Below are 25,887 nucleotides of genomic sequence, written 5' to 3'. Positions count from 1 at the left end.
CCCTCAAGCTGAACATAGATGTCAATCATGCCAAGCTTGCTGGTATCATGTTGAAGTTTTGCCTTGGGAATGCCTTTGGTGAGAAAATTTGCCAACTGTCCTTCAGATGTGATGAAAGGAAAACACACTTCACCCGAAGAGACCCTTTCCCTAATGAAGTGTCGATCAACTTCAATATGCTTGGTTCTACCATGTTCCACTGGGTTGTGAGCAATGTTGATGGCAACCTGATTATCACAGTACAACATCATTGGCTTGTCATATTCAACTCCAAGTTCTTCCATCAAAGATTTTAGCCATAATAATTCAGAAACCCCATGTGCCATGGCCCTGTATTCTGCTTCAGCAGAAGACTGAACAACAACCGATTGTTTCTTGCTTCTCCAAGAAACAACATTACCAGCTACCAAGCTGCAATACCCAGAGGTAGATCTTCTGTCATCAATGTTCCCGGCCCAGTTAGCATCGGTGTAGGCTTCAAGTTTCATATGACCATGCTTGACAAACAGAATACCCTTTCTCGGGGAGCCCTTCAAATAACATAGGATTCTCTCTGCAGCTGCCATATGAGTGTCTCGGGGAGCATGCATGAATTGGCTAATGCAACTGACTGCATATGCAATATCTGGCCGAGTCATGCATAGGTACAAAAGTTTCCCAAGAAGTCTCTGAAAGGTTCCTTTGTCTTCTAACAATGTCCCTTCTGAGGCTGAGAGTTTATGACTCATATCAATAGGAGTAGCAATTGGTCTAGCACCCATCTTTCCAGTTTTAGGGAGCAAGTCAAGAACATACTTCCTTTGGGAGATAAGAATCCCATCCTTGGATCGAGCCACTTCTATGCCAAGAAAGTATCTCAATTCCCCCAAATCTTTAATCTCAAACTCTGTATGGAGAAAAGATTTTAGATCATGAATTCCTGAGGCATCATTACCAGTCACTACAATATCATCTACATACACAATGAGGTATACTGCCAGAGGTCCACTCCTTCACAAAAAGAGTATGATTGGACTGTGTCTGCACATAAACAAAGTTAACAAGTGCTGTTCTAAATCTCTCAAACCATGCTCTAGGGGACTGTTTTAGTCCATAAAGAGATTTCTTCAGCCTGCATTACCTTCCCTTTCATATCAGTTCCATACATCCCTGGAGGAAGAGACATGTAAACCTCCTCATGTAATTCACCATTCAGAAATGCATTCTTCACATCCAATTGATAAAGGGGCCAGTCAAAGTGAGCAGCCAAAGATAGAAGAACCCTCACAGATGTCATCTTGGCAACAGGTGCAAAAGTCTCTAAATAATCTATCCCATATGTCTGTGTATAGCCCTTTGCAGCTAGCCTGGCCTTGTACCTTTCAATGGTGCCATCAGCTCTGTATTTGATAGTAAAGACCTACTTGCAACCAACGGGATCCTTCCCTTCAAGCAAATCCAACACTTCCAATGTGTCATTCTTGTGTAGGGCATCGATTTCAGATCTCATAGCATCCCTCCATTCTGGAATCTTAAGAGCTTCTGACACAGACTTAGGAATATGATGAGAAGCAACGGAAGAGAGATAGGCAAAGTATAAAGGTGAAAGCAAACTGTAAGAAAGGTGCTTGGAAATGCAGTGTGCAGTGCACTTCCGTTTTCCTTTTCTAACAGCAATTGGAATATCAAGGTCAGGGAAGGATGAATCCAAAGGTGCTGAACCAGTACCTGTTGTCTCTTCTGTGACTGGAAGTGTATGAGGCTCATGTGTTGTAGGAGAAACAACCTGCACATTTCTGGACCTTTGCCTTTGATACACCTTGGGGTTGAGGATAGGATGAGGAGGTAGAGTACTGGGACAAGGAGAATGGAACGACTGATCCACTCTTGATTCATTTGAAGGAGAGGCAGACACATTAAGGGACTCAACAGGGACAAGAAGAGGAAGAGCAAACACCTGTGTCAAATCCTCCCCCTGTTGACAATGTCCTTTTGGAGAGGAACCATAAAAAGGGGAAAACTCATCAAAGGTGACATCCATTGAGACATACCGATTGCCAGACTTTGGATCAAAACAACAATAACCCTTCTGTGTGGGGGAATAACCAAGGAAGATACACTTTTGAGTCCCCTCCAATACAACATAGATCTCAACTTTCAGAGAGTCCCTGACCCCAATGGTGCCTGAATACATTGCCATCACCTTCCCCTCCTCATCTCTAAAGACACCTCCTACACCTGAAGGGCCTAGATTACCTTCACTACTTCCATCAAAATTTAGCTTTATAAAACCATTGCTAGGTGGTGACCACATAGGAGAAGTAGTAGACCGAGCCCGAGCAGAATAAGCTACTTCCACCTGACCCTATTTCCCTTCCTCTTTACTCTAACAACAGATGTGTTTAGTGACTTGATTTCAAGGGCTGATGCCTGCAGTTTGCTATAGACCTGTTCATGGGCCGGGTAGCCCGACGGCCCGGCCCGGCCTGGCCCGCACCCTGGCCGGGCTTGATCATATAGTTAGGCCCGCGGGCCTGACCTTGGGCTTAACACAGTAAGCCCGACTGTGTTTCGGGCCGGGCTCGGGATTTGTCAAAAAAGCTCAACCCGAGCCCGGCCTGGCCCGATTCAGTATTATATATTTTATAAAATATATAATATGTATTTTATATATTATATAAAATATATAAATAATATAATATTTATTAAAATATATATTTATAATTTAATATATATTTTATATTCTTTTCTTTATAATTTCAATCTCTCTCTCTCTCTCTATTTAGCTGCTTCAACATTAATAATAATAATAGTATAGGCTAAATTTCGGGCCCGGGCCCAGGCTCGGGCTTCGGGCTTTTTATGAGGGCCGGGCTTAGGCCCAAGTTGTAGGCCCGATGGTCGGGCCGGGCTCAGGCTCGAGCCTTAAAAAAATTTGTTAATATACAGTAAAAGCCCGACCCGAGCCCGGCCCGGCCCGACCCATGAACAGGTCTAGTTTGCTACTAGGTTGGAGAATTGGGGGGAAAATGCGGTGGTTACCCATCTACAATTTGCTAATGATATTCTAATCTTTTGGGAAGGGGAAAGGGAAGAAATGTCTAATCTACAAAGGATGGTAACCCTTTCTGAAAAGATCTCCAATCTCAAAGTAAATTGGAGCAAAAGTTGTGTAGTAGGGTTTGATAAGGAGAAAGGAGAGGTTGAAATCCTAGCTAGTTTGTTGGGTTGTGAGGTAGGTGATTAGCCTCTATAGTACCTTGGACTACCCTTGGGGGGAACCCGAGCTTTGATAGCTTTTGGGATCCGATAATGGAAAGATTTACAAAAAGGCTTGCGGGTTGGAAGAGGAACTACATCTCTCTAGGGGGTAGAATAACTCTAATAAAGTCAACCTTGACTAATATGCTAGTTTATTACTTCTCAGCCTTTAAGATCCCCATAAAAGTGGATATAAAGAAGGAAGATAAGCGGGATCTAGTGTGTGAACATTGCAAGAAACCTAAGCATACTAAAGACACATGTTGGAAGCTGCACCCTCATCTAGTCCCAGCAAAACTGAGGAATAAAAGGAGTAATGCCCATATGGCTGTTAATACCGATTTTGCATCCTCATCGGGCACAAAAGGCATGCCTCTAGACACTTTAGCTGTTGTTCGGGCTGCCCTAACACAGTTGGAAAAGGAAGTTGGGAATTCAGCTCAATCATCTTAGTCATCATCAGCTCCTTCCACATCAGCCTTTGCTCATTCAAGTACTTGGGCCTCAGCTTACCATGCTTCAGCTCCAGGTAACACTGAACATTGTTAGGTAATAGACTCAGGTGCATCTGACCATATGACTAGCTTGCCATCACTATTCACTACCTATCACTTATCTTCTGGTAGAGATAAAGTGTCCATTGCTGATAGTTCCCTTGTTCCCATTTCTGGCAAGGGAGAGATCAAGTTGTCTAATACCATTTCCTTATCTTCAATTTTGCATGTTCCTAAGCTTGATACTAACTTGCTTTCAGTAGTAGTATTACAAAACATCAGAATTGTTTTGTAACTTTTTTCCCTGACCGATGTATTTTTCAGGACTTGGAGACAAGGAAGGTGATTGGGACTGGCCGTGAGACGAATGGGATCTATTTGCTTGGAGAGAGTTCTCATTGGAAAGATCATGAAAATAGGAAGTCTTTTGTTTCTCAGTCTGTTAGTCCGGTTATGCTTTGGCATAATTGGTTAGGTCATTTATCCTTTCGGTCTTTGAAGAGTTTGTTTCCAAATTTGTTTGAGTCTGTTCAGATGTCAAATTTGAGATGTGAGAGTTGTGAGCTTGCAAAGCATTGTAGAACATCTTATTCCTTGAGTAATAAAAGTAGTAATTCTTTTGATGTTGTGCACACAGATGTTTGGGGCCTGTATCACATCCTTTCTATGGGGGGGGGGGTATAGACTGTTTGTTGATGACTATACTCGTTTTCCTTGGTTTACCTTATGCGTTCTCGAGATGAGGTTCCTGCTCTGACCCAGATCTTTCATCAGATGATTTTAACCCAGTTTGGGGTCAAAATCAAAATCTTCAGATCCGATAATGTGAAAGAATACTTTACCAAGCCACTGGCCTCTTATCTACTTGATCATGGGATTATTCACCAGAGTACTTGTCCTTATACACCACAGTAGAATGGGGTTGCTGAGAGGAAGAATAGGCACATACTGGAGGTGGCTTGAAGCATTAAGTTTAACTCCAATGTGCCTATCCGTTTTTGGGGCGATGCTATTCTTGCAGCATTGTATCTCATTAATCGAGTTCCTTCACGGGTTCTTGACGTGAAGCCTCCCTTTACCCTTCTATACCCCGATAAAGAATTATTTATTGTTCCCCTTAAAACCTTTGGTTGCACTTGCTTTGTTCAGATTCTTGGACCTCATCGTTCCAAATTTGATCCTAAGGCCTCCAAATGCATTTTTCTCGGTTATGCACAAACTCAAAAGGGTTATTGCTGCTATGAACCTACTTCTGGGAGGAGATTTGTCTCGATGGATGTTACTTTCTTTGAGGAGGTACCTTATTACCCTAGGGTTTCTCCTCAGGGGGAGAGTAGTGAGAGTGGGGTTAGTGACAGTGGGGTTAACTCATCAGAAGTTCCTTTACCTGTTCCATTGAGTGATGAGGGATGTAATGGGGAGGGTTGACAGAGGTGTTAGGATTTGAGAGTCTATCACAGGCGGTGGAGGCAGGTTGATTTTGGTCATTAGTAGTTCAGGCCAGCCCCGGTTCCTTCTGCGGATCCAAATCCAGGTACCACAGTCCCTTTATTAGATCCAGGTCCCCCTGAGATACCTTTCACTGTTGCTACTTTACCTTTGGATGACCTTGACCTCCCCATTGCAGTCCGTAAAGGCAAACAATGTTGCACCACATCCACAACTCACTGCATTTCCCAGTTTCTGTCCTATGATCGCCTATCCCCCTCTTACAGGTCCTTTCTTACATTCATTGTTGATATTCCTATTCCCAAAATAGTGCAGGAAGCCTTGTCTGTTCCTGAGTGGAAAGATGCAATGAAGGTTGAAATGGATGCCCTTTTGAGGACTAATACTTGGGAGCTAGTTGATCAGCCTAAAGGAAAGAAACCAATTGGATGTAGATGGGTATTTACTGTGAAACATAATGCTGATGGTTCCATTGAAAGGTATAAGGCCCGATTAGTTGCAAAGGGATTTACTCAGACTTATGGTATAGACTACTTGGAGACTTTTGCTCTTGTGGCAAAGATGACCACTATTCGAGTTCTGCTATCCCTTGCAGCCAATTATTCTTGGCCCTTGTTCCAGATGGATGTTAAAATGCCTTCCTCAATGGAGACTTACAGGAAGAAGTCTACATGCAGTTATCTCCTGGATTTTATGATGCATAGACAGGTAAGAAGGTTTGCCGGTTGAATAAAGCCTTGTATGGACTAAAGCAGTCCCCCAGAGCTTGGTTTGATAGATTCAGACAAGCCCTTAAAAAATTCGGCTATGTACAGGCCTAGTCAGACCATACATTGTTCATTAAAAGAGTGGACTCTTCCTTGACTTTGCTTGCTGTATATGTGGATGATATTGTGGTGACAGGGAATGATAACAGTGAGATTGAGTCTCCTAAACAACTCCTTCATCAAGAGTTTGAGGTGAAAGATTTGGGAGAGCTACGATACTTCTTGGGTATTGAGGTTGCTAGATCTAAACATGGGATCTTTATTTCTCAAAGGAAGTATGTTCTAGATCTATTAGCAGAAACTGAAAAGTTGGGTGTTAAGCCTGCAGATACACCTATTGAACAGAATCACAAGATCAGTGCAGAGGGTGGAGAGCCTCTTGAAGGTGGAAGGGGACTCTAAATTGTTAATAGGGTGGCTGCAAACAAAGAGGTTGGGTGTATGGAATTTTAGACAGCAAAGGGAAATAATCTACTTGGCAAGGGAAGCTGGAGTAATTTCAAATGGGTAAGGAGGTCAGCCAACACTGTGGCAGATAGCTTGGCAAAGCAGGGGACTTTTACTGTAATTCTTGATGTTGTTTGGGGTCAACACTCTTTGTCTGAGTGGTTGACAATGCAAGATGTTTGTTTGATATCCTTAATGAAAGTTACCGTTTCCAATAAAAAAACATATCAGCTAATGCATTTGTTGATCTCCCCACCCATTGTATCCTTATAGATATATTACGTGTCATCCACTTAAGCTTCTTGACTCCATTCTTATAGGACTGCATTGTAGTCTTTGGGTCCTTCAACTAGCCTAGTATCACCTTGGAATTCCCTTAAATCAAAGACACTCTATACCTAGATAAGTTGCTAACTCAATACTCCTTGAGTGGCAGCCAGCAATTCTGCCATAGTAGAGTCTCCAAATTCCAAAGGACTCGAGTAGAAAAGCACAATCTCTCCAAGTTCATTCCTCACAACTCCTTCCAAACCAAAGGAACCTAGGTTGCCTTGACTGCTCCTGTCAAAATTCAGCTTCAAAAAACCTTCAGGAGGGGGTGCCCATTTTGTTGCCACCCTAATCTTTATGGGAGAACACCTTGCTACTGTTGACCAATTCCTCTAAATATCATTAAAGGAGAATTGGTGAAATAAATCCATGGTCTTTTACTAGTGTATGACCCCATTCAACACAAACTCTAATTCTTGGTAGCTTTTCTCCTCTTGGAATATTCTTGCATTCCTTTCTTCCAAGATCGTCTAAATCAGTTCTGCTCTAGCACATCTCCACATAACCCTTCCTCTTTTGTTATCCTAGGCAAAGGTAGAAGGATTAAAGAGCATGCTCACTTTTGTTGGTATATTCCTCTTGCAACCAAACAACAAAAAAGGCCCATCCCACAACTCTATGGTAAAGGAGCAAGATTAATTAGGAAGTGGTAGCAATCCTCACCATGAAACCTGCAAAGAATACATTGGCTATGTGAAATACAAAGAAAAGGTCTTCTCATTTGTAGGTTGTCCAAGGTGCTTATTTTCTTGTAATGCACTTCCCAATAGAAAACCATAAACTTTTGGGGGGAACAAGCTTGCACCGAACTTCCTTAACAAGGAAAAATTGTCGAGATGAAGAGAGGCACGGGGACTTTTTAAAAGGGGCATATGAGAAGGTTCCTTTGGGCTGAGGAGACCAAGCTTGTTTATCTGATTCAGAGGGATCCAAACAAACCTTATCGAGAAGGCAACAAAAAAAAAAGATATTTAAAAAAAAAAAAGATAAGCAGTCAATTTCCTCATCCCTTAACCCTTTATGGAACCCAAAGTCCCAATTTGAAGCCAAAGGATTTACACAAGGGGAGAGAAATTTTGGGACAACATCTTTTTTGTACAAGGACACTGAAAATAAGGATGGAAAGAGGTCATTTAAGGGGCAATCCCTAATCTAGACATCCTCCTAGAACCAAACGGAGTTTCTACAACAAAGATCATACTTGACAAACTTGAGGAATTGAGGAAGAATATTGTTAATTGCCTTCTAGGGTGTTGAAAAAGTAGCCTCTGAGATGCATCAACATCCCATCCATTCTCTGAGCAACCATGAATACTTCCTACTAGTTCATGCCATAGCCTGTCTCCCTCTTGTGGCGAATGCCACAACCACTTCCCCAACAAAGCAAATCAAATTACTTAACCCCAAGTCTCCTCCTCTTTACTCTTACACACAACCTCCCACTTGATCATATGGTCCTTTTTACTTTCCTCTGGTTCCCAAAGAAAATCTCTCATTATTTTCTCCAACTTCTTTGCTTGCCTAGGTGGTATCCTAAAAGCGGATAGGAAATAAGTGGGCAGATTCAGGAGTGTGGCTCTTATCAAAGTGATCTAGCACCTAAGGAGATATAGTTATTCTTCCATGAGGTTATTCTCTTTTCAAACTTTTCTAGCATTAGGTTCCAAAATCGACTCTCCCTAGGGTTTGCCCCTAATGGAAGCCCTAGATAGGTTAAAGGCCTGGAAGATATGGAACACTCTAATCTCTTTGCCACAGTCTCAACCTTTGTAACCTCCAAATTGACCCCTACCATTTAGCTCTTTTCTGAATTGATTCTCAAGTTGGAAATTCTTTCAAAGATTTTAAGCAACTCTTTTAGATTTGCTACCTTCCCAACATCACCCCCATCATAGAAAATTATTAGGTCATCAACAAACAGAAGGTGGGAAACATAGTTTTCAAGGTGCCAAGGCGAGGCTAGGTGACAAGGGGGCGCCTTGTTGCCTAGTCGCCTAGACGTCACCTAGGCAATGGATTTTTTCAAGCAAAAATATGTATCCTAGGGTAGTTACCTAGGTTCCATAATCATATTTCCTTAATGATTATCCATTATTTTCATGAGAAAACTATAAACTTCATGTTAAAGTATAGAAAATCAACATATTCCAACACATTCACGAGAAAAAAAGAAGAGAATTTCAAAAAATATAAGGGCTGAACCCCTATTTCTTTTATAGGAAAAGAGGAAAAGAAAAGGTGGAAGAAGAAAATTGGTATATAGTATTAGACACACAAAATTAGTAAAGAAAAAGAAGTAAATGTGTTGGTTAGACATCATTTTAAGTTCTTCCTTACTTATTGGTTCAGGTTTTGAAGTCTTTAAGGGTTCAATACAGCATTTAGCAATGTTTGTGTTGATTAAACCCTAAAAAATAAGAAAATAATAAAAAGAAATTAGTATATAAACACACAAAATGAATATTTTAGTTTAAAAATGTCTATTTTAAAATTATAACCTCAAAAAATTAAGAATTTAAAAATTTTGTCTAACACACTATAGAAAACTGCTTGGTGATTAGGCAAGGTGAGCCTCCAAGGGCGCCTTGTCACCTAGGCACGTTGCCTTGACAACTATGGTGGGAAATTGGAATTCCATTTCTACCTATTCTCCAACCTCTTATAACATCTTCTCTATCAACCTTAGAGATCAATCTACTAAGCACATCAGCTAATAGAGTAAAAAGGAAGGGTGAAAGCGGATCTCCTTGCCTAACCCCCTAGCTGGAAAAAAAGTCCTACACTACTCCATTAACCAAGATAGAATAGTGGTAAGAACTAATATAAACAAACACCCAACTACACCACCTTTCCCCAAACACATAGTTACATAAAACCTCTAACAAAAACTGCCAATCCACTAGATCATATGCCTTTTCAAGATCCAACTTACACACAAAGCCTTTTCGCTTAGGTTTCCTCATTTTCTCTAAACGTTCATTGGTAATCAGAATTTGATCTACTCTTTGTCTCCCTTATATTAATTCCCCTTGGGCTTGGCAGTTGATAAAAGGTAGAACCTCTTTAAGCCTCAAAGAAAGGACCTTAGCTAAGATTTTATAGATACTTGTCACCAAGCTAATTGGTTCAGGTCCTTAGGGTGCCTAGCTTTAGATTTATTTGGGACTAAGGCCAAGAAGGTAGCATTGACCCTAGGGCTTACAGTGTGCTTGTCTGAAAATTCCTTGAAGACATCACAAAAGTCATCTTTTACTACTTCACAACAATCTTTGAAGAAAGCAATTGTAAAACCATCTAGGCCTGGGGCTTTAGATTTGTCCATCAGAGAGATGTCTGTTTAATCTTCTCTTCCTCAAAGTTTCTTTCCAACCACCTTACCTTCTCATCACCCAATCTAGGCCAATCCACTTCTTCCACTAATGTTCTTTGATTCAAGGGTCTTCTATAAATAGACTTGAAATGATCCACAAACCTCCTGGCTATTTCCTCTTGATTGGTAAAGTGAAGGATTGGTGGAATGAAGATTTAAGAGGGGTTAATTGGAAGGGAGTTAGATTTCATAAGAAACTGTAGTGGCTGAGATCCAAAATAAAGGAATGGACTAGACCATTTTGGGAGAATTGAAGAACAAAAACTGAGCTTGATTTCTTGGATTAAAGAGTTGGATGAGAAGGAATCTCAAAGGATTTGAAGGAGGTTTTATTGAGAGAGGATATTTATTGGAGGAAAAAAATCAAGGTACAAAGGGATGGAAATACCCATTTATCTAATGAAGTAAAGTGTTATTGATAAAAAAACTATTATTTATTTTACACAAAACCTTAAAATCAGAAACAACACAAAGAACATGATCAACAATAGCAAATATAGCAGAATACAATAGCAAACTAGCCTAGAACATGATCAACAATACCTTCCCTGTTGTGAAGCAAAAAATTCACCAAATCTAACACAGATGCAATGTAATCTCGCTGTACTCTGAATCCCTATGGATTAGCACAAATAACAGCTTTTACAAAAGGAGAAAATTGAAATAAATGACTTAAGGACTCAGCCTGCCCATTGCAAAGCAAGCACATGTTATCAGGAGCAATCCCTTTGCTAAACAGAACATCCTTGCAAATCAGATGATTATTAAAAAGCCTCCAAAAAATCTAAATCTAGGAGGGACCTTGGGGCCACAGGCTCAATCTGCTCAATGGTTATGAACTATGATTGTAATCATCTGTGTGTCCTTTAACCCATCTGTGTAACGCATTAGCATCTTAGGGTTTGATGCTTTACTAGTTTGCTGGTTTTTGATGGTTGGTCAAGCTCAGTTGCATCAATAGTCACGAATGTTGATCAACTCAGACTTTGTTGATCAAGTTCAAAAACATTAGCAGCTTCAGATCAATAGATTGGTATTAAAGATGAATATTAGCAAGCCATGTTTAAATTTCATGCTTAAATTAGCAAACCATGTTTTCTAGTATAGAACATGATAAACCTGCAAACCTAAAACTGCTATTCACGTAAAATGGCAATCAATAAGTAAACCAAACTTGCAGAAGTTCTTCACCTTATTTTCTTTAGTCCATAGATAATTTATAGCTCTTATACATCATTTAGAATAATGAATTGCAGCATCAATTGCTTCTACTTGTTTGAATCCAAGTTACATATGTAGAGTTGTTAACTTTTGGTCAGTCCATTTGATTCCCTGGTTTGAACATAGAAGGGGTTAAAATCCGTTGACAAAGGAAAGCAAATTTCTTACAGTCCCTCTTAATCCGGTGGTAGCTTCATAATATTTCTTTTTGATTGGAAATGGTAACTTCATTCATTATATCAGAAGAAGGAAATACATCAGTCACTCCAAAAAAGAGTCCTGCCCCACAAAATAAATCACTGTTGCAAAACAGCCCAAAAAAGCTCACTCCTTGTTGGTTCTTGTTTTGCTAATCCATCAGCCAAGCTATTGGTTGATCTTCTAACCATCAATTTCTCTTGTAAGATTCCATATTTCTTTCATGACTTGCTTATGGCTCCAGATTCTCAGGTTTCCATTTTGCATCGAATCTATTACTATCCTTGAATCCCCTTCCACTTTAATCTGATGTAGCCCCATTTGTTTTTCCAATCTCAATCCTTTCCGTAGAGCTAACAACTCAGCTTTTAATGAAGGTCCTGAGTAAAGGCCCCGGGTTACCAAGTCAACTCCCATCAAAATTGGGTTTTATCCTTTGTTGTGCAGATGGTACCCAACTTTCTTGAGCTGAAGTTTTGGGTCTTGAGGACTTGGCTACTGCATTCCAGCCCTTGATTATATCATCCATACAACTCTAGTGTTTTTTACCCAGTGTACCACATAGTTTTCAAGGCGCCAAGGTGAGGCTAGGCAATAGGGGGCACCTTGTCACCTAGTCACCTAGTTGCCTAGATGGGTGCCTAGGCATCACCTAGGCGATGGATTTTTTTAAAGTAAAAAGCATATATCCTGGAAGTATAGAAAACCAACATATTCATAAGAAAAAGATGAAATAAGAAAGTTCGAAAAATAGGGGGCTGAACCCCTACTTTGTTATAGGAAAAGAAGAAAAGAAAAAGTGGAAGAATAAGTCTTTGAGGGTTAAATACAACATTTAGCAAAGTTTGTGTTTGTTAGAATTGACAGTACAAGGGTAGTCAAGTCTTTTATCTATCTCATTAAGGTTAAGTTGTTTATTTTGTCTGGGTTTAAGTTGTGTCCCATACTTAATGAGGGATAACTCTTATCTTTTGTAATCTAATACAAAGAGTATAAATACAAAGTGGGTCGGCTGAGAGAGGTGACTTTTCTTCTTCTCAGACTGAACCCTTCTCCTTTTCTCTTCTTTCTTTCTCTTCTTCTTCTCTTCTTACTTACTTCAGACCTAGAACTGAACTAGGTTTAATTGAATTATTCACATGGTCTCAGAACCCTAGGAAATCAGTTTAGAACTCAGTTTTTTTCTCTCTCCCTTGGTCCTCCTGAGATCGCCATATCAGAACTTCTCTTTGAAGTAACTTTTAAACGAATTGGAGGATTGATAAGGACCAAAAAGGAGTGGTCGTTTTTCCTTCTTGGAGGTAAATATGCCTCTAGTTGCTGTGGTGGTGGTTTGCTAGAAACCCTCTAATCGATGACATGAAAGGGGCTGGTTGTGGACAGGTGTGAACAAAAATCTCTAATCAACTAATAGTGGAGTGTGTTCTCTTTCTTTTGGGCTGGATCTCATCCATGTGGCAGTGTTGATTGGTAGGTATGCATATGAACTTTTTTTTCTTTGTTTATGCTTGGATATGTGTGGTGATAGTACGGTTTTTGGGTGCTGAACCCATGACAGCAGCAATGTGGTCATAACAGTACTTTATTGTGTGGTCTGTGGTGTAGTGCTGAATAGTAAAGGGTGATTTTTTGCTTATAATAGTTGATTTTTTTTTGTGGTGTGAGGTGATTTTGTTATGATGGTAACAATTGGAGAGGGTAGTGATAATAAGACAAGTGTTATGATTTCTCCTGATTACCTGAATGTTCAAATGATCTCTATCAAATTAAATGGTGAGAACTATGTGCCATGGGCTAAATCTATGGAAGTGTTCTCGAGAGCCAAGAAAAAGGTGAAACATATGAGAGAGGAGAAACCCTCCTCTGATTCTCTAGGGTTTAGTGAGTGGGAATAGGAGGATGCACAGATTATGACCTGGTTGTGGAATATCATGGGACCTAAAATTAGTGTTAATTTTATGTTCTTGGATACAACTAAGGAAATCTGGGACTATGCTAAGAAACTCTATTTTGGCCAAGATAATACCACTAGAGTGTACCAACTTTACCAGGAGTACTTTAACCTGAAGCAGGGTAATCAAAGCTTAGAAGAATACTATGCAAGCATGAGAAACCTCCGTAATGAGCTTAATGTGTATCACCCTCTGGCTCCAGATGTTCAAATTCAGCAACAATAGCGAGAGCAACTTGACCCTACGAAGTCTTACTCTCTCTTGGACAGGTCTGGTTTTGTGGTGACAAGAGGGGGAGGTCGTGGAAATAGAAGTGGTGGAGGTGGTCGTGGATTTCTGGGGACTCGAGGTGGTCTTACGTTTAATCGTATTGGTAGCCGCAGTGGAGGTCAAGATTTAGGAGGAGGTCATGGTGGAGGAAGAAGTACTGGTACTAGGAGATGCACATATTGTGGATTAGAGGGACACACTATTAACTTCTATTATGACTTACATGGTCCACCCAACACTTGGGCTAATCATGCTATGACTAGTGGTGGTAGTACAATTAGTGAGAACTAGCAGGCTGATCAGATCCCCTCCACATCTACTGGTGCTTCTGGGAAGGAAATGGTGAGTGGCCCACGTGAGGTGTATGAGAAGTTAGATGCACGTGCTACAAACTAGAGTCTTTGGTTGTGTTTGTCTTTTTTAGAATTTAGGGCCTGGACTGGACAAGTTAGATGCACGTGCTACAAAATGCATCTTCCTTGGCTACTCCAGAACCTAGAAAGGGTACAAGTGTTATAACCCTAGCTCTCATCGGTCCTTTGTGTGTTTTGATGTCACTTTTTTTGAGTCAATTCCATTCTTCTTGAATGTTGATGTCCCTTCTCCTGCTCCTATGTTTCTACTTTCAGTTCCAGTTAAGGACCCTCTTCTTGTGGTTCCTGTTCTATCTTAGTCGTCGTCTTCTCCAATGCATGTTAATACCGAGAGGCCACCAATCACACAAGTGTATACTCATAGAAGAGCACTGGCCCCTCCTCTAGTTCAGCCCTCGTCGACGGATCCTGCAGTTGCACCTCTTCCTTCTGACCTTAATCTTCCTATTGCATTGCGGAAAGGTAAACGTAGTTGTGCATCTCATCCTATTTCTCAATATGTTTCTATTGCTCACCTTCACGCTTCCCATTGACATTTTATATCCTTGTTATCATCTGTTTCCATTTCTAAGACTGTCCAAGAAGCCATAACTTCTATAGGGTGGTAACAAGCAATGGAAGAGGAATTGTTTACACTGGCACACAATCACACATGGATGAGAACTTATCACTCTCCCTCTTAGTAAGCATGTCATTGGATGTAAGTGGGTCTACATAGTGAAATGTCATTCTTAGTTATATGGTGTTGACTATACGGAGACATTTTCTCCTATGGCTAAGATTGTTTCAATTCGATTTATGATTTCTTTAGCACCAATGCATGATTAGCCCCTCTTTCAGTTTGACATAAAAAATGCCTTCTTACGTGGTGATCTAGTTGAGGAGGTATATATGGAGCAACCACCTGGGTTTGCAAACTTAAGAAGACGATTTATGGACTAAAACAATCTCCACGTGTGTGGTTTGGTAGATTTAGTGAAGTAGTGAAGAACTTTGGCATGAAACAGTGTCAAGTAGACCATTCTGTGTTCATCTGTGAATCAGAAGCTAGGAAAATCTTGTTAGTGGTGTATGTGGATGATATTGTCATAACTGGTAGTGGCATCAATGGGATTGGCAGGTTGAAAAACTTCTACAGGATCACTTCCACACAAAAGATCTGGGTAAGCTGAAAAATTTCTTGGGAATGGAAGTTGCAAGGTCAAGACATGGAATTAACTTGTTCCAAAGGAAGTGTGTCATTGATTTACTTGAAGAGACAAGGTTGTTGGGTGCCAAACCAGCTGAAACACCCATGGAACTGAATGTTAAGTTGAGTATTGATGCAGGTGAAGAGTTGGATGATCCTGGAAGATTGAACTACCTGACTATTACTCGAATAGATATACCATTTGCTGTAAGCATGGTGAGTCAGTTTATGCACGAGTTCCGCATTGGAAAGCAGTTCTAAGAATAGTTAGGTTCCTGAAGGGAGCTCTAGGTCATGGACTGTTATACAAAAGTGGATGAGATCTTGAGATAGAGGGGTATACAGATGTTGACTGGGTCGGATCTGTGTTTGACCGGAGATCCACTACAGGGTATTGTACCTTAGTGGCAATCTGGTAACTTGGAAGAGCAAGAAAAAAACAATAGTACAGGGCTATGGCTCATGCTACATGTGAACTAGTGTGGATGAAAAATATTTTGTAGGAAATCGGGTTCTCAATTGATAGACCCATGAGGTTGTACTGCGATAATCAAGCTGCTGTCCACATTTCTTCTAATCCAGTCTTTCATGATCTCAACAAATCATATCGAAGATGACTGCCACTTTGTAAGAGAAAAGGTGATCAATGGAGTGATAAATACAACTCATGTGGGTTCAGGAAACCAGTGGGCAGATCTGTTTACAAAAGGGTTGAGTCGAGGAAGAGTGGATTACATATGTGACAAGCTGGGACTATATGATATATACTCTCTAGCTTGAGGAGGACTGTTAGAATCGATAGTACAAGGGTAGTTAAGTCTTTTGTCTATCTAATTAAGGTTAAGTTGTTTATTTTGTTTGGGTTTAAGTTGTGTGTTCCATACTTAATGAGGGACAACTCTATCTTTTGTAATGTAATACAAAGAGTATAAATACAAAGTGAGTCGGCTGAGAGGTGACTTTTCTTCTTCTCAGACTGAACCCTTTCTCCTTTTTTCTTCTTTCTCTCTTTTCTTCTTCTCTTCTTACTTACTTCAGACCTAGAATTGAACTAGGGTTAATCGAATTATTCACAATGTTGATTAAACCCTAACAAATAAGAAAATAATAAAAAGAAATTAGTATATAAACGCACAAAATGAATATTTTAATTTAATAATGTCTATTTTATAATTATAATCCCAAAAAAGTTAAGAATATAAAAGTATTTTATAACACAATGTACAAAACTGCTTGGCGATTAGGTGAAGCGAGCCTCCAAGGGCGCCTTGTCGCCTAGGCGCTTGAGTTTATTTTGGAATTAATGCTTTAGATGTAATGCATCCTTATTTTCTGGAATTAATGAAATAAAGGTAGCATTAGCACCCGAGTTTATTTTGCTTATCCCAAAGAGTTCCTCAAAAACCTTCAAGGGGTCATCTCTTAAGATGTCCCAACAGTCTTGGTAAAAAGCCATTGAAAAGCCATCCGGTTATGGAGCTTTTGATCTATCATTAGAGAAAATTGCTTCTTTCACTTCTTAAGCTTCAAAGTTTTTCTCCAGAGTTTCCAATAGCTCCCTATTCCCTTCCTGCCACTTCAACTCTTGTGAGATCTTTCAATCCTCCCAGTTTATCAAAGATGGACTTTAAATGGTCCACAAAGGCCTTTGTTATATCCTCTTCAGTTAGAATTGATCCATTCAATTCCAATTTTGACCGTCTTTATCCTCTTCTTCCCATTTGCCAAGACATGGGAGAACCTTGTGTTACCATCCCCTTATTTGAGCCATTTGCATTTTGATTTTTGCCTCCCTATTATCTCTTCCTTTCTCAAAATTTCTTCTAGTTTTACTTTTAGATTCTGCCTTCCTCCCTTCCACCCCCAACTGTCTTTCAGCCTCCTCATCTAGCTCCATTAACCTATGACCAATCTGTTCCTTCCTCTCTTCTACCCTTCCAAACTCTTCCAATTGGTTAAATTTTAGCTTTTATAGAACAATTTAATAGTTTGTGATTATCATATAAAGAAATTTGAATAGTGTAAAGAGTTGGATGTATTGTTGGAGTATTTTAGAATTTAAAGAGGTTATATTTATTTTAGTATTGAAGTTTGTAAAGGAAATCAATCCCTTGCTTAAGCATATAAATAGTCTTTTTTGTAATCTCACATTCAGATTTTAAGAGTTATCTTGATGAATATAAATTAGTGAATTATGTTCTACAGGAGCTTTTCCCAAGTATCTGTTCTCTCCTCTAGTAATTCTTTGTCAATTCATTCTATACTTTCTCAACTATCTCAACTAGGTTTTTCTTTTTTTCTTTTCTTTCTTTCTTTTTGGGTTTCTTTAGTAGAATAACATCTCTTCTTGGTCCCATTGGAAATATCAGTCTTAGTCAACTTGTTCATTAACCCTTAACTAGCTATTGAAACACAAATAATATAAAATATCATTAGGGCAATCCTCTGGATTGTCCATGGAGGATGGTGGTGGTAATAGTGGTATTGGGGCACACTGGACCATCCATAGCTTGTCTACATTAGCACCTATGCCCCACCTTGTTTTGTGGTTTTCCCCAAATAATATTACCATTCAAGGTTTCAATTTTTTTTTTTAATTTAAAAACTTCCACATAAAAGAACTTATTTTAGTCATGTGTCTAGGTCTTCTCAGCTCAAGTTTATCATATACATAAGGAAACATGCACACATGTGGAGTCACTTTGAGACCAAATTTATGTCATCATGCATATGATCACTTGGTCTGTTAAAGTTCTCTGAACAACTCAACTAGCAAATTCACTCCCTTATTATATTTATTCAGATGGATAAACTAAAGATTATCTCGATCCTCCACCAATACAATATGTAGTGTTTGAGCAGTAATATTGGTAGTTGGCAGATTCTATTACCATTTCTACTGGTTTTAGAGCACCATCAGCATGGTTAGCCAGTTAGATTACACAGGACTGCGGATTGTGAGAATGGTTAGCAAGTGTTAATGAGGATATTTATTACTTATCTTTTTTAATGCTACCTTGTTGTTTTTTCCCCCCTTTGCTAATTAGATGAATCGCTTTAGGTACTGTATATGCTTTTGAAAACATTCTTTTTTAGCTAAAGTTTGATACTTCTCAATTGCAGATTCTAGGTTTACACAGCAAGAACTTCCTGCTTGCAAGCCAATTCTAACTCCTGGATGGGTAAGTTTGGCTTAAAGCTGGTAGAATTGTTTTCTGATCTGCTGGACTGTTCTTTATTGCACTCTGAAATATTGTCTCATGTAATATTTTTTGTCAGGTCATTACAACCTTTATATTTATCGGAATCATCTTCATCCCGATTGGTCTTGTTTCCTTGTTTGCATCAGAGCGTGTAATATTCATAATCCTTCTCTGATCCTGCACTGCACTTGCACCTTATTCTTAGTTTATCTTGGTCTTTCATGTTAAGTTTACTTCATTTATAGGTGGTGGAAATTGTAGACCGCTATGATAAAGACTGTGTTCCTCCGAATTATAGCGAAAATATGCTTGCATTTATACAAAGCAATGAAACAAACAAGACCTGTACAAGGACTCTGGAGGTTGGTACAATTCCACTAAGAACTTTGGTGCACCAAGAAAGTGGATTTTTTGGTGTATTCCTGCTCTATATGTGTTTGGAGCATAATTATATCTTTTGTGAACCATTAATTGCACATATGTTTCAGGTTCCAAAGCACATGAAGAATCCTGTATATGTTTATTATCAGCTTGATAACTTCTACCAGAACCATCGCAGGTGGGCACTCTTCACGTGAAATGAGAATTCATTTTGTCATATTTTCCTTCAGCTTCAGGATTGAATTTTGCTAGTTTTTTATTAGGGTTTCCTTGGTCTGTTCCCCCTCTTCCTTTATTGTTGTTGGAGGATAAGTAGTGGATGAATAGGTTTGACATCATTGTTTTGCCAGCTTACTGAATACTGACTTATCATGTAGCAAGATCTTTTAGTATTGTAAATATGATTTTGTTAATTATCAGATAAATTTAGCAAATCTTATGGCACCTTTTGCTGGTTATTTTGTCTGACAAACCTTTTGCATGTATAAAGTTTTTCTAGCATTTTGTAATAAACAAATAAATACAGTCATTATATAGTTTGAATTATTGTTGCTATGTTTTTGGACATAAGAATTGTTTTTGGTCTTCCCATGAAGAAACAATGCATAATGTTCCTCCTAACAATGACAAATAATTTTCTTTCCATTAATATATATGCATTATCTGTTGACCGTTGATATTTTTTAGCTTGGTTGTGTATTTGACAGTGTTTATTTTAGACCCAAGTGGACATATATTTAATAAAGCTAAAATAATTGGTTGTTCCCATTCCTTGACCATATCTAAAAAATTTGTAGTATTAAGTTAGCTAATACTAATGTTCTTCTATGTTAATAGTAAATAACTAAATACATGTAAATTACTGTTTCCAAAAAAACTTCTAGGCATTTTACCAGGATACATTGATTTGATCTCATATTGAGGTCATTTTTAACTTTTATTAATCAGGGCTATGATTAGGATGGGCCTAGGTAACATTTTCTTTAACCACATTATGTTTTAAGAAGTCTGTATTTCTTGAAGAAAATCTGGACACATACTCTCCTGGACAGTAGATGATACTCTGTTAAAATACTTGTTTCCAGGTATGTCAAAAGCAGAAGCGATAAACAACTGCGGAGCAAGGAAAGTGAGACTGACACAAGTTCCTGTAATCCTGAAGGAACCACTCCAGGGGGGTCCCCAATTGTTCCTTGTGGTCTCATTGCTTGGAGCTTGTTCAATGATACCTATGGGTTTTCAATTAATAATCAAGTGTTAGAAGTTAGCAAGAAAAACATTGCCTGGAAAAGTGACCAGGACAGTAAGTTTGGTTCTGATGTATTTCCAAAAAATTTCCAGAATGGAAGCTTGATTGGGGGTGCTAAACTTGATGACAAAAAACCAGTAAATGCTTTATTTTCTTCTCATCATTCTTGTTTTTTTCCTAGTTTGTTTGGTTTTAATCTTGACTTTCTCAGATCCTTATGTTTGGCTATTTATGCAACTTATGACAGTTGAGTGAACAAGAGGACCTTATTGTTTGGATGCGAACAGCAGCACTGCCAACTTTCAGAAAACTTTATGGGAAGATAGAGGTGGACCTTGAAGCCAAGCAAGTGATAACGGTGGTAATACAGAACAACTATAATACTTACAGTTTCGGGGGAAAAAAGAAGCTAGTTCTGTCAACAACAACTTGGATAGGTGGAAAGAATGATTTCCTAGGCATTGCATATCTTACTGTTGGTGGAATGTGTCTGTTCTTTGCAATAAGCTTCATACTTGTCTACGTGATAAAGCCAAGGTGAGTGACTGCTCCAGTTGGTCCATGATATTATTTTCTCTTGACCATGTCTTTAATTTGAAGGGTTGTGATTTAATAGGAGCCCTCAAAAGATGGGGAACTCGTTACCCACCAATGGGTTTGTTTAGGAACGTATGACAATGGGTATGGGTGGTTTAATCAACCTGATGCCAAAGTGCCAAACCATTTTCCTCATCTGAGCAGCAAGGCCCCTTATTAGATTGCCACTCTAATTTAAATTTGTTAGTTTCTATGGAATCTGGAGAGACAAAAAATTTCTTCTTTTTTCTCCTGGAAACTAAGGGACCCATGTGATGCACGGACTGGTTTTAAAAATGCCTCCATATTCTGAACTAACTTTTACTTTGTGTGTTGTTTGTGAGAGAGGGACCTTGTTAATCTTAAAGAAATTTGTGTATTAATTAGTGACAAAAGCGCCAAGGATTTTAAAATAATTTCCCTGGGTTGTTGCCTTTAGTTACGTTTAGGCCTTCCATTTTAGCTGGCTTGGGTTGAGTGTTTACCAGGCCCAATGCTGTATAAATTCTTCAAGTCAGGTTCTTGACTTGTACCCCTAGTTATATTTCCAAAATTTTTATTATGAAAATAAAATAAAAAATTGATAAAATTTTGAGGATGCTTCAAGCCGTGATGAATGGTTGGACTAACATATGACCATGGATATGGGTGTTAGTTAGATTAGAACCTGATGTCAAACTGATTTCCTTATCTGAGTGGTGAGGCCCCTTATTATATATTGCCACTCCAATTTAGACTTGTAAGTTTCTATTGGATTTGGAGAAAAAATAAATAAATATGACCTCTTTTTCTCCTTCACCAAAAATGCAATTATTATTTTTTTGCTTATTCCCTAAGTAACTTTCTTGATCTAAAATTATGACTAGAACTTTTAGTCCTGTGGAAAACCTATGTGGTCAGTGATCACAGGATAAAGGTTCCCCTTCTACAATGTTGGATACTTGTGATATGAGGTTCTGTCTTGTCTTCTTCTTCTTCTTCTTGTTTTCCTCCCAAGTTTTTTCTTCTTTTATTTATTCTTTTCTTGTTTTTATTCCTGTTGTTTCTGTCCCACCAAGTAGCTGTAGACTTTGATACCTGGATGGATACCTGTACATGCCTAGCATATTGGTATCAGGCATGATATTTGCTGGATACAAACACTGCATGACACTTCTAGATGTAGTCTATAGCATTAACACTTAAAAATAGAGTTCATATTTGCGCCACACAGAGCACGCCCCACATGTACATCTCAGTGTCCATTGGGAACATCTCCTGTACTTTTCATTGGGAGATGTTCCCAAAACACAGTTGGGATGTGCTGTGGGATGCCCATGGGGCGGCAATGTGATCAATGTAAAATAGAACATCCATAGCTGTATAAATGTCCTGGATTTAAGGAAATAGTCCTATCCTTGTTTCCCACCAAGTAGCTGTAGTCCTGTAGACTTTGTTTGATACCTGGATATCCGTATTTGGTATCAGGCATGATATTTGCTGGATACAACACTGGATGACATTTCTAGATGTACTCTATAGCATTAACACTTTTGAAATTATGTAAAATAGGATATCCATACCTGCATAAATGTCCTGGATTTAAGGAAATAGTCCTATCCTTGTTTTCCACATCCTTATTTGTGTCTGTATCTCAATTTATGGCCTTCAAGGGTACAATATTTCTTTCACTGATCAATTGTTTCTACTGTTCAAATTTTAAATATAGGTCAGTTTGTAGTTTGTAAAACATGATACTAGGAATCAGGTGGGCTGGGCGGGGTTTAAGGTCAACCCAGGCCCAACCCTAAGAATTAAGCCTAAGGCCCAAGCCTGGACTGGGTTGGTCAATCAGTCCATACTAAAAGTTGAAATAAAAACTTAATGTGTATATGTATGGTTTGCCAAAATAAAAGTATGTTTTATACATGTATAGAATTAGGCTGGGGCCTTGGCGGGGATTAGGCTGGGTTCAGGCTACCTAAGGGTTAGGTCCAGGCCCAACCCCCCCCAAAAAACCTGAACTCCCTGACCCAGCCAGAGGACTGAACAAGCCCAGCCGGTGTAAAATTGCGTGTTGGGTTGGCCAGGTTCAGGATGGGCCTGTCCAAGTTTTACCCTTACACGGTACATACCAATACTATATATGAGATTATATGTATGGCCAGTGTAGATTGTAGATAATCACTAATTAGATAAAGAAGCATCAGAATAATACGATTACGATTCTCTGTTTCAAGTACCAGTTAATGGTTGATACATCGGCTGAACCTGTGTTGGCATTTCTGCAGGCCTCTGGGGGACCCTTCCTTCTTGTCATGGAACAGAAATCCGTCTGGACATCCAAACTAGAGCTCTTCCTTACCTGCCATTTTCAATTTTTAGGCAGCACTTTGGATGCAGGACTACACTAGGCATTCATGGAGGATGGTCTTCCATCGTTATCCTATTTCATCAAGATGATATTTATAATTGCTTATGCCATGGACTAGTAGTCCGAATGTATATAAAGCTTTACTGTTGATACTCGGGGAACCATTGGGCATCAGTTGTATACTTGTATACATTTCTCTTCAGAAGAGGCCAAATCTAGAGTTAGGATCAGTTGTTGAATATCATTTTCCCATACAAGTCTTAATTTATGTTCCTGGCATTTTGTGCACTTTCATTTCCATCGATCGGTCAGAGAAGGTTTTAGCCCGTAAAAGAGTGTTTTTTTTAATCTGTAAAAAGGTTAGGACCGTATCCAGTTCACCCCCACCCAGATTCCAGGTGGTTTGGACCAACAATGGGTTGTGGTCTCTTCTCTCTTGGCCTGACGGTTGCATCTTCCTGATAATACTAGTTCATAAAGATGTTTCTTCTGCGTGAGTACTTTGTGTAGCAATATAATATTGATGCCTTTATTCTACAACAGTTTGATACTTTGATTAAAATTTTTGGGTTGGCAATTGATAGCAAGGTTCAAAATATTGCCGTCGTGGATTGTATTAGGAAGCTTGGATATAGATATACATAGATACAGTGGAAAGATATAGATACATATAAATACATTAGAGAAATTCCTAGATCCCACAAATGCATAATTAGCACTAGATTTAAAATTGAAATAACCATGAATAAGATATAAATATATAAGAAATACATGTTTTAATGGTACATATGAAAAAAATACATTACACCAGTATATGATAATGCATCGATCAATAATCCAAAATACATGAAACATAGATTTTAGATTTTACAAATTACTACATGTAAGAAGCCATTATTATGTTCTTATTTATTTAAGTTAAATTATAAATTAATAATCACAGAAATATATAACTAACCTAAAACATATATAACATTTATGAGAATCTGGATATCTAAGATACAAGTCACATGCAACCATTATATTTTAGTTACTAAATCAATTATTTTTTTTTTTAATTTTTATTACTTACTTTTATATATTAACAAAAATAGTCAACTTAATATTCAATTCTCAAATATTTTGGAAACACTATTTTTATTTATGTAATTAATAAATACATTGTTATTTAATGTAAAATAAAATATTAATTAATAATTTATAAAAGTATAATCTTAATTTAAAAATATATCAGATTTATTGGAATTTCTTAGATACATATCATATGAAAATTCATAAATTTTAATTACGAAAATAATTATTTTATTCTTAGTATTTTTATTTCTATAAATTTTATTCTAAAGTTAAAAACCATTTTTTGGTATAAATATGGATTAGTGTGGATTTGATAGATCATTCATTTCATTAACGTTTATAAAATATTAATTTTAATGATCGTTATTTTTAATTTCAGTTGAACATTTATATATTATATTATTTATTTCGATCACATGTGACCCCCCAAGTTTGATGAAGCTTATGCTATTTTACTTATTGGCGTGGCATGAGATGGTCTAGTGGTCTAGTGCTCAGCCACCGTAGCTCAATTAACACAACCCACCCCAAACTCAGAAGCCTTCCCAAATAGGCTTTAAGTTTTAATCAACCACCATCTTGCCACCATTATTGCAAACCTAAAACTGTACTTTAAACTTGATAGATGCCTCAAATTCCATGTATTTAGTGTATCCTGAGGTTTAAAAACTCGTTGGTAAAATATGATTGATAGAGTGATTTGTGGCACACAAAATAATCCACTATATTAAGAATACAAAAGAGAAGAATGGGGTGTTTGCTCTTAAGTTGATACGACAAAAGAATATGATTGAGTGGAATGGGTGTTTGTGTCCAAGATTCAAGAGGGCTTGGGATTTAATCAGGGGCGGGGTTAGGAATTTTTTATGAGGGGTGCCAAAATTTAAGTGGATTAGGGGGTGGGGGGAATAAATGTGGATGGTCATTGGGGGGGGAGGGCAACTATTGGGGTTGGGAATGGAGGAGGGGGGGAAATATAGATGAAGAGTGGGGATTTGTTGGACAATAGGGGGGCCATGGCTTCTTGGGGTCCTTTTGTCTCTGCCTCCAGGGTTCATAGGCCATGCTAGGTTTTGCCTTTATATCAATGGAACATATTCAGGTCCAAGCCTAAGCATGATTAGACCATTGGGCCTAGATCTTGAGCCCAAGCCTGACTCCATATAAAGCCCAAAGCCCGACTAAGAAATTGAGAAAAAGATTTGTATTCTTTATTTAACAACAAAATTGATTTATTTATATTAAATTGACTCCAAAACTGAAAATTTTATTTAATTATCTATTGTTTTATTTATTAAATTAAATATATTATTATCCATAAATTTCAGGAACTGAGAACCCATCATCGAATTAGAAACTTCTGAAGGTTTTTTTTTTTTTTTTTTTTTTTTTTTTTTTGTGGCTTGGCAAAAGATCTGCTTACCATTACCAAAGGCTGTTGGGGATCTTGGGATATACTTCAATGATGCATTGTTAGCCAAAGTGGGCTGGCGTATTCTCACTAAGCCCTAAGTCAACCCGAGGGACTATTTTGAAGGTCAAGCATTTCCCGTTTGAGGATTTTATGGAGGTATCCATTAAAATTTAAAAAATCCGACTGCTGGATGTGGAATGGAAGGGTATTTGCAATGCTAGGAAGTTACTGAGGAAGGGGTACATTCAAAGAATTGGAGATGGGTTGTCTACCAGAATTTGGGGGGACCCGTGGGTGCCTGCAATGCCGAATTTCTAGCTCTAGTTGCCTACAGTT

The 25,887-nt window shown here is 38.4% G+C and overlaps 1 protein-coding gene across 3 annotated transcripts in view; it reads left to right on the top strand.

Annotated features, from left to right (window-relative positions):
• LOC148855512 (ALA-interacting subunit 3-like) overlaps positions 1 to 23,351 on the top strand; it is a 41,598-nt gene extending 18,247 nt beyond the window's left edge. For all 3 annotated transcript variants that reach the window (XM_088983749.1, XM_088983751.1, XM_088983750.1), the window contains exons 3-9: positions 18,425 to 18,483; positions 18,581 to 18,655; positions 18,750 to 18,866; positions 18,993 to 19,063; positions 19,971 to 20,271; positions 20,382 to 20,671; positions 22,981 to 23,351. In XM_088983749.1, the coding sequence (XP_088839875.1) occupies positions 18,425 to 18,483; positions 18,581 to 18,655; positions 18,750 to 18,866; positions 18,993 to 19,063; positions 19,971 to 20,271; positions 20,382 to 20,671; positions 22,981 to 23,041 (974 nt within the window). In that variant the 3' untranslated portion in view covers positions 23,042 to 23,351. The remainder of the gene's footprint in view (positions 1 to 18,424; positions 18,484 to 18,580; positions 18,656 to 18,749; positions 18,867 to 18,992; positions 19,064 to 19,970; positions 20,272 to 20,381; positions 20,672 to 22,980) is intronic.
• Positions 23,352 to 25,887: the final 2,536 nt, after the last annotated feature.

The sequence above is a fragment of the Nelumbo lutea genome, chromosome 4 (assembly GCF_056320005.1).
Source record: "Nelumbo lutea isolate HS-2025 chromosome 4, American lotus-T2T, whole genome shotgun sequence".
Taxonomy (NCBI): domain Eukaryota; kingdom Viridiplantae; phylum Streptophyta; class Magnoliopsida; order Proteales; family Nelumbonaceae; genus Nelumbo; species Nelumbo lutea.
The sequence above is the reverse complement of the archived record's forward strand: the minus strand, read 5'-3'. Positions and strand labels throughout refer to the sequence as shown.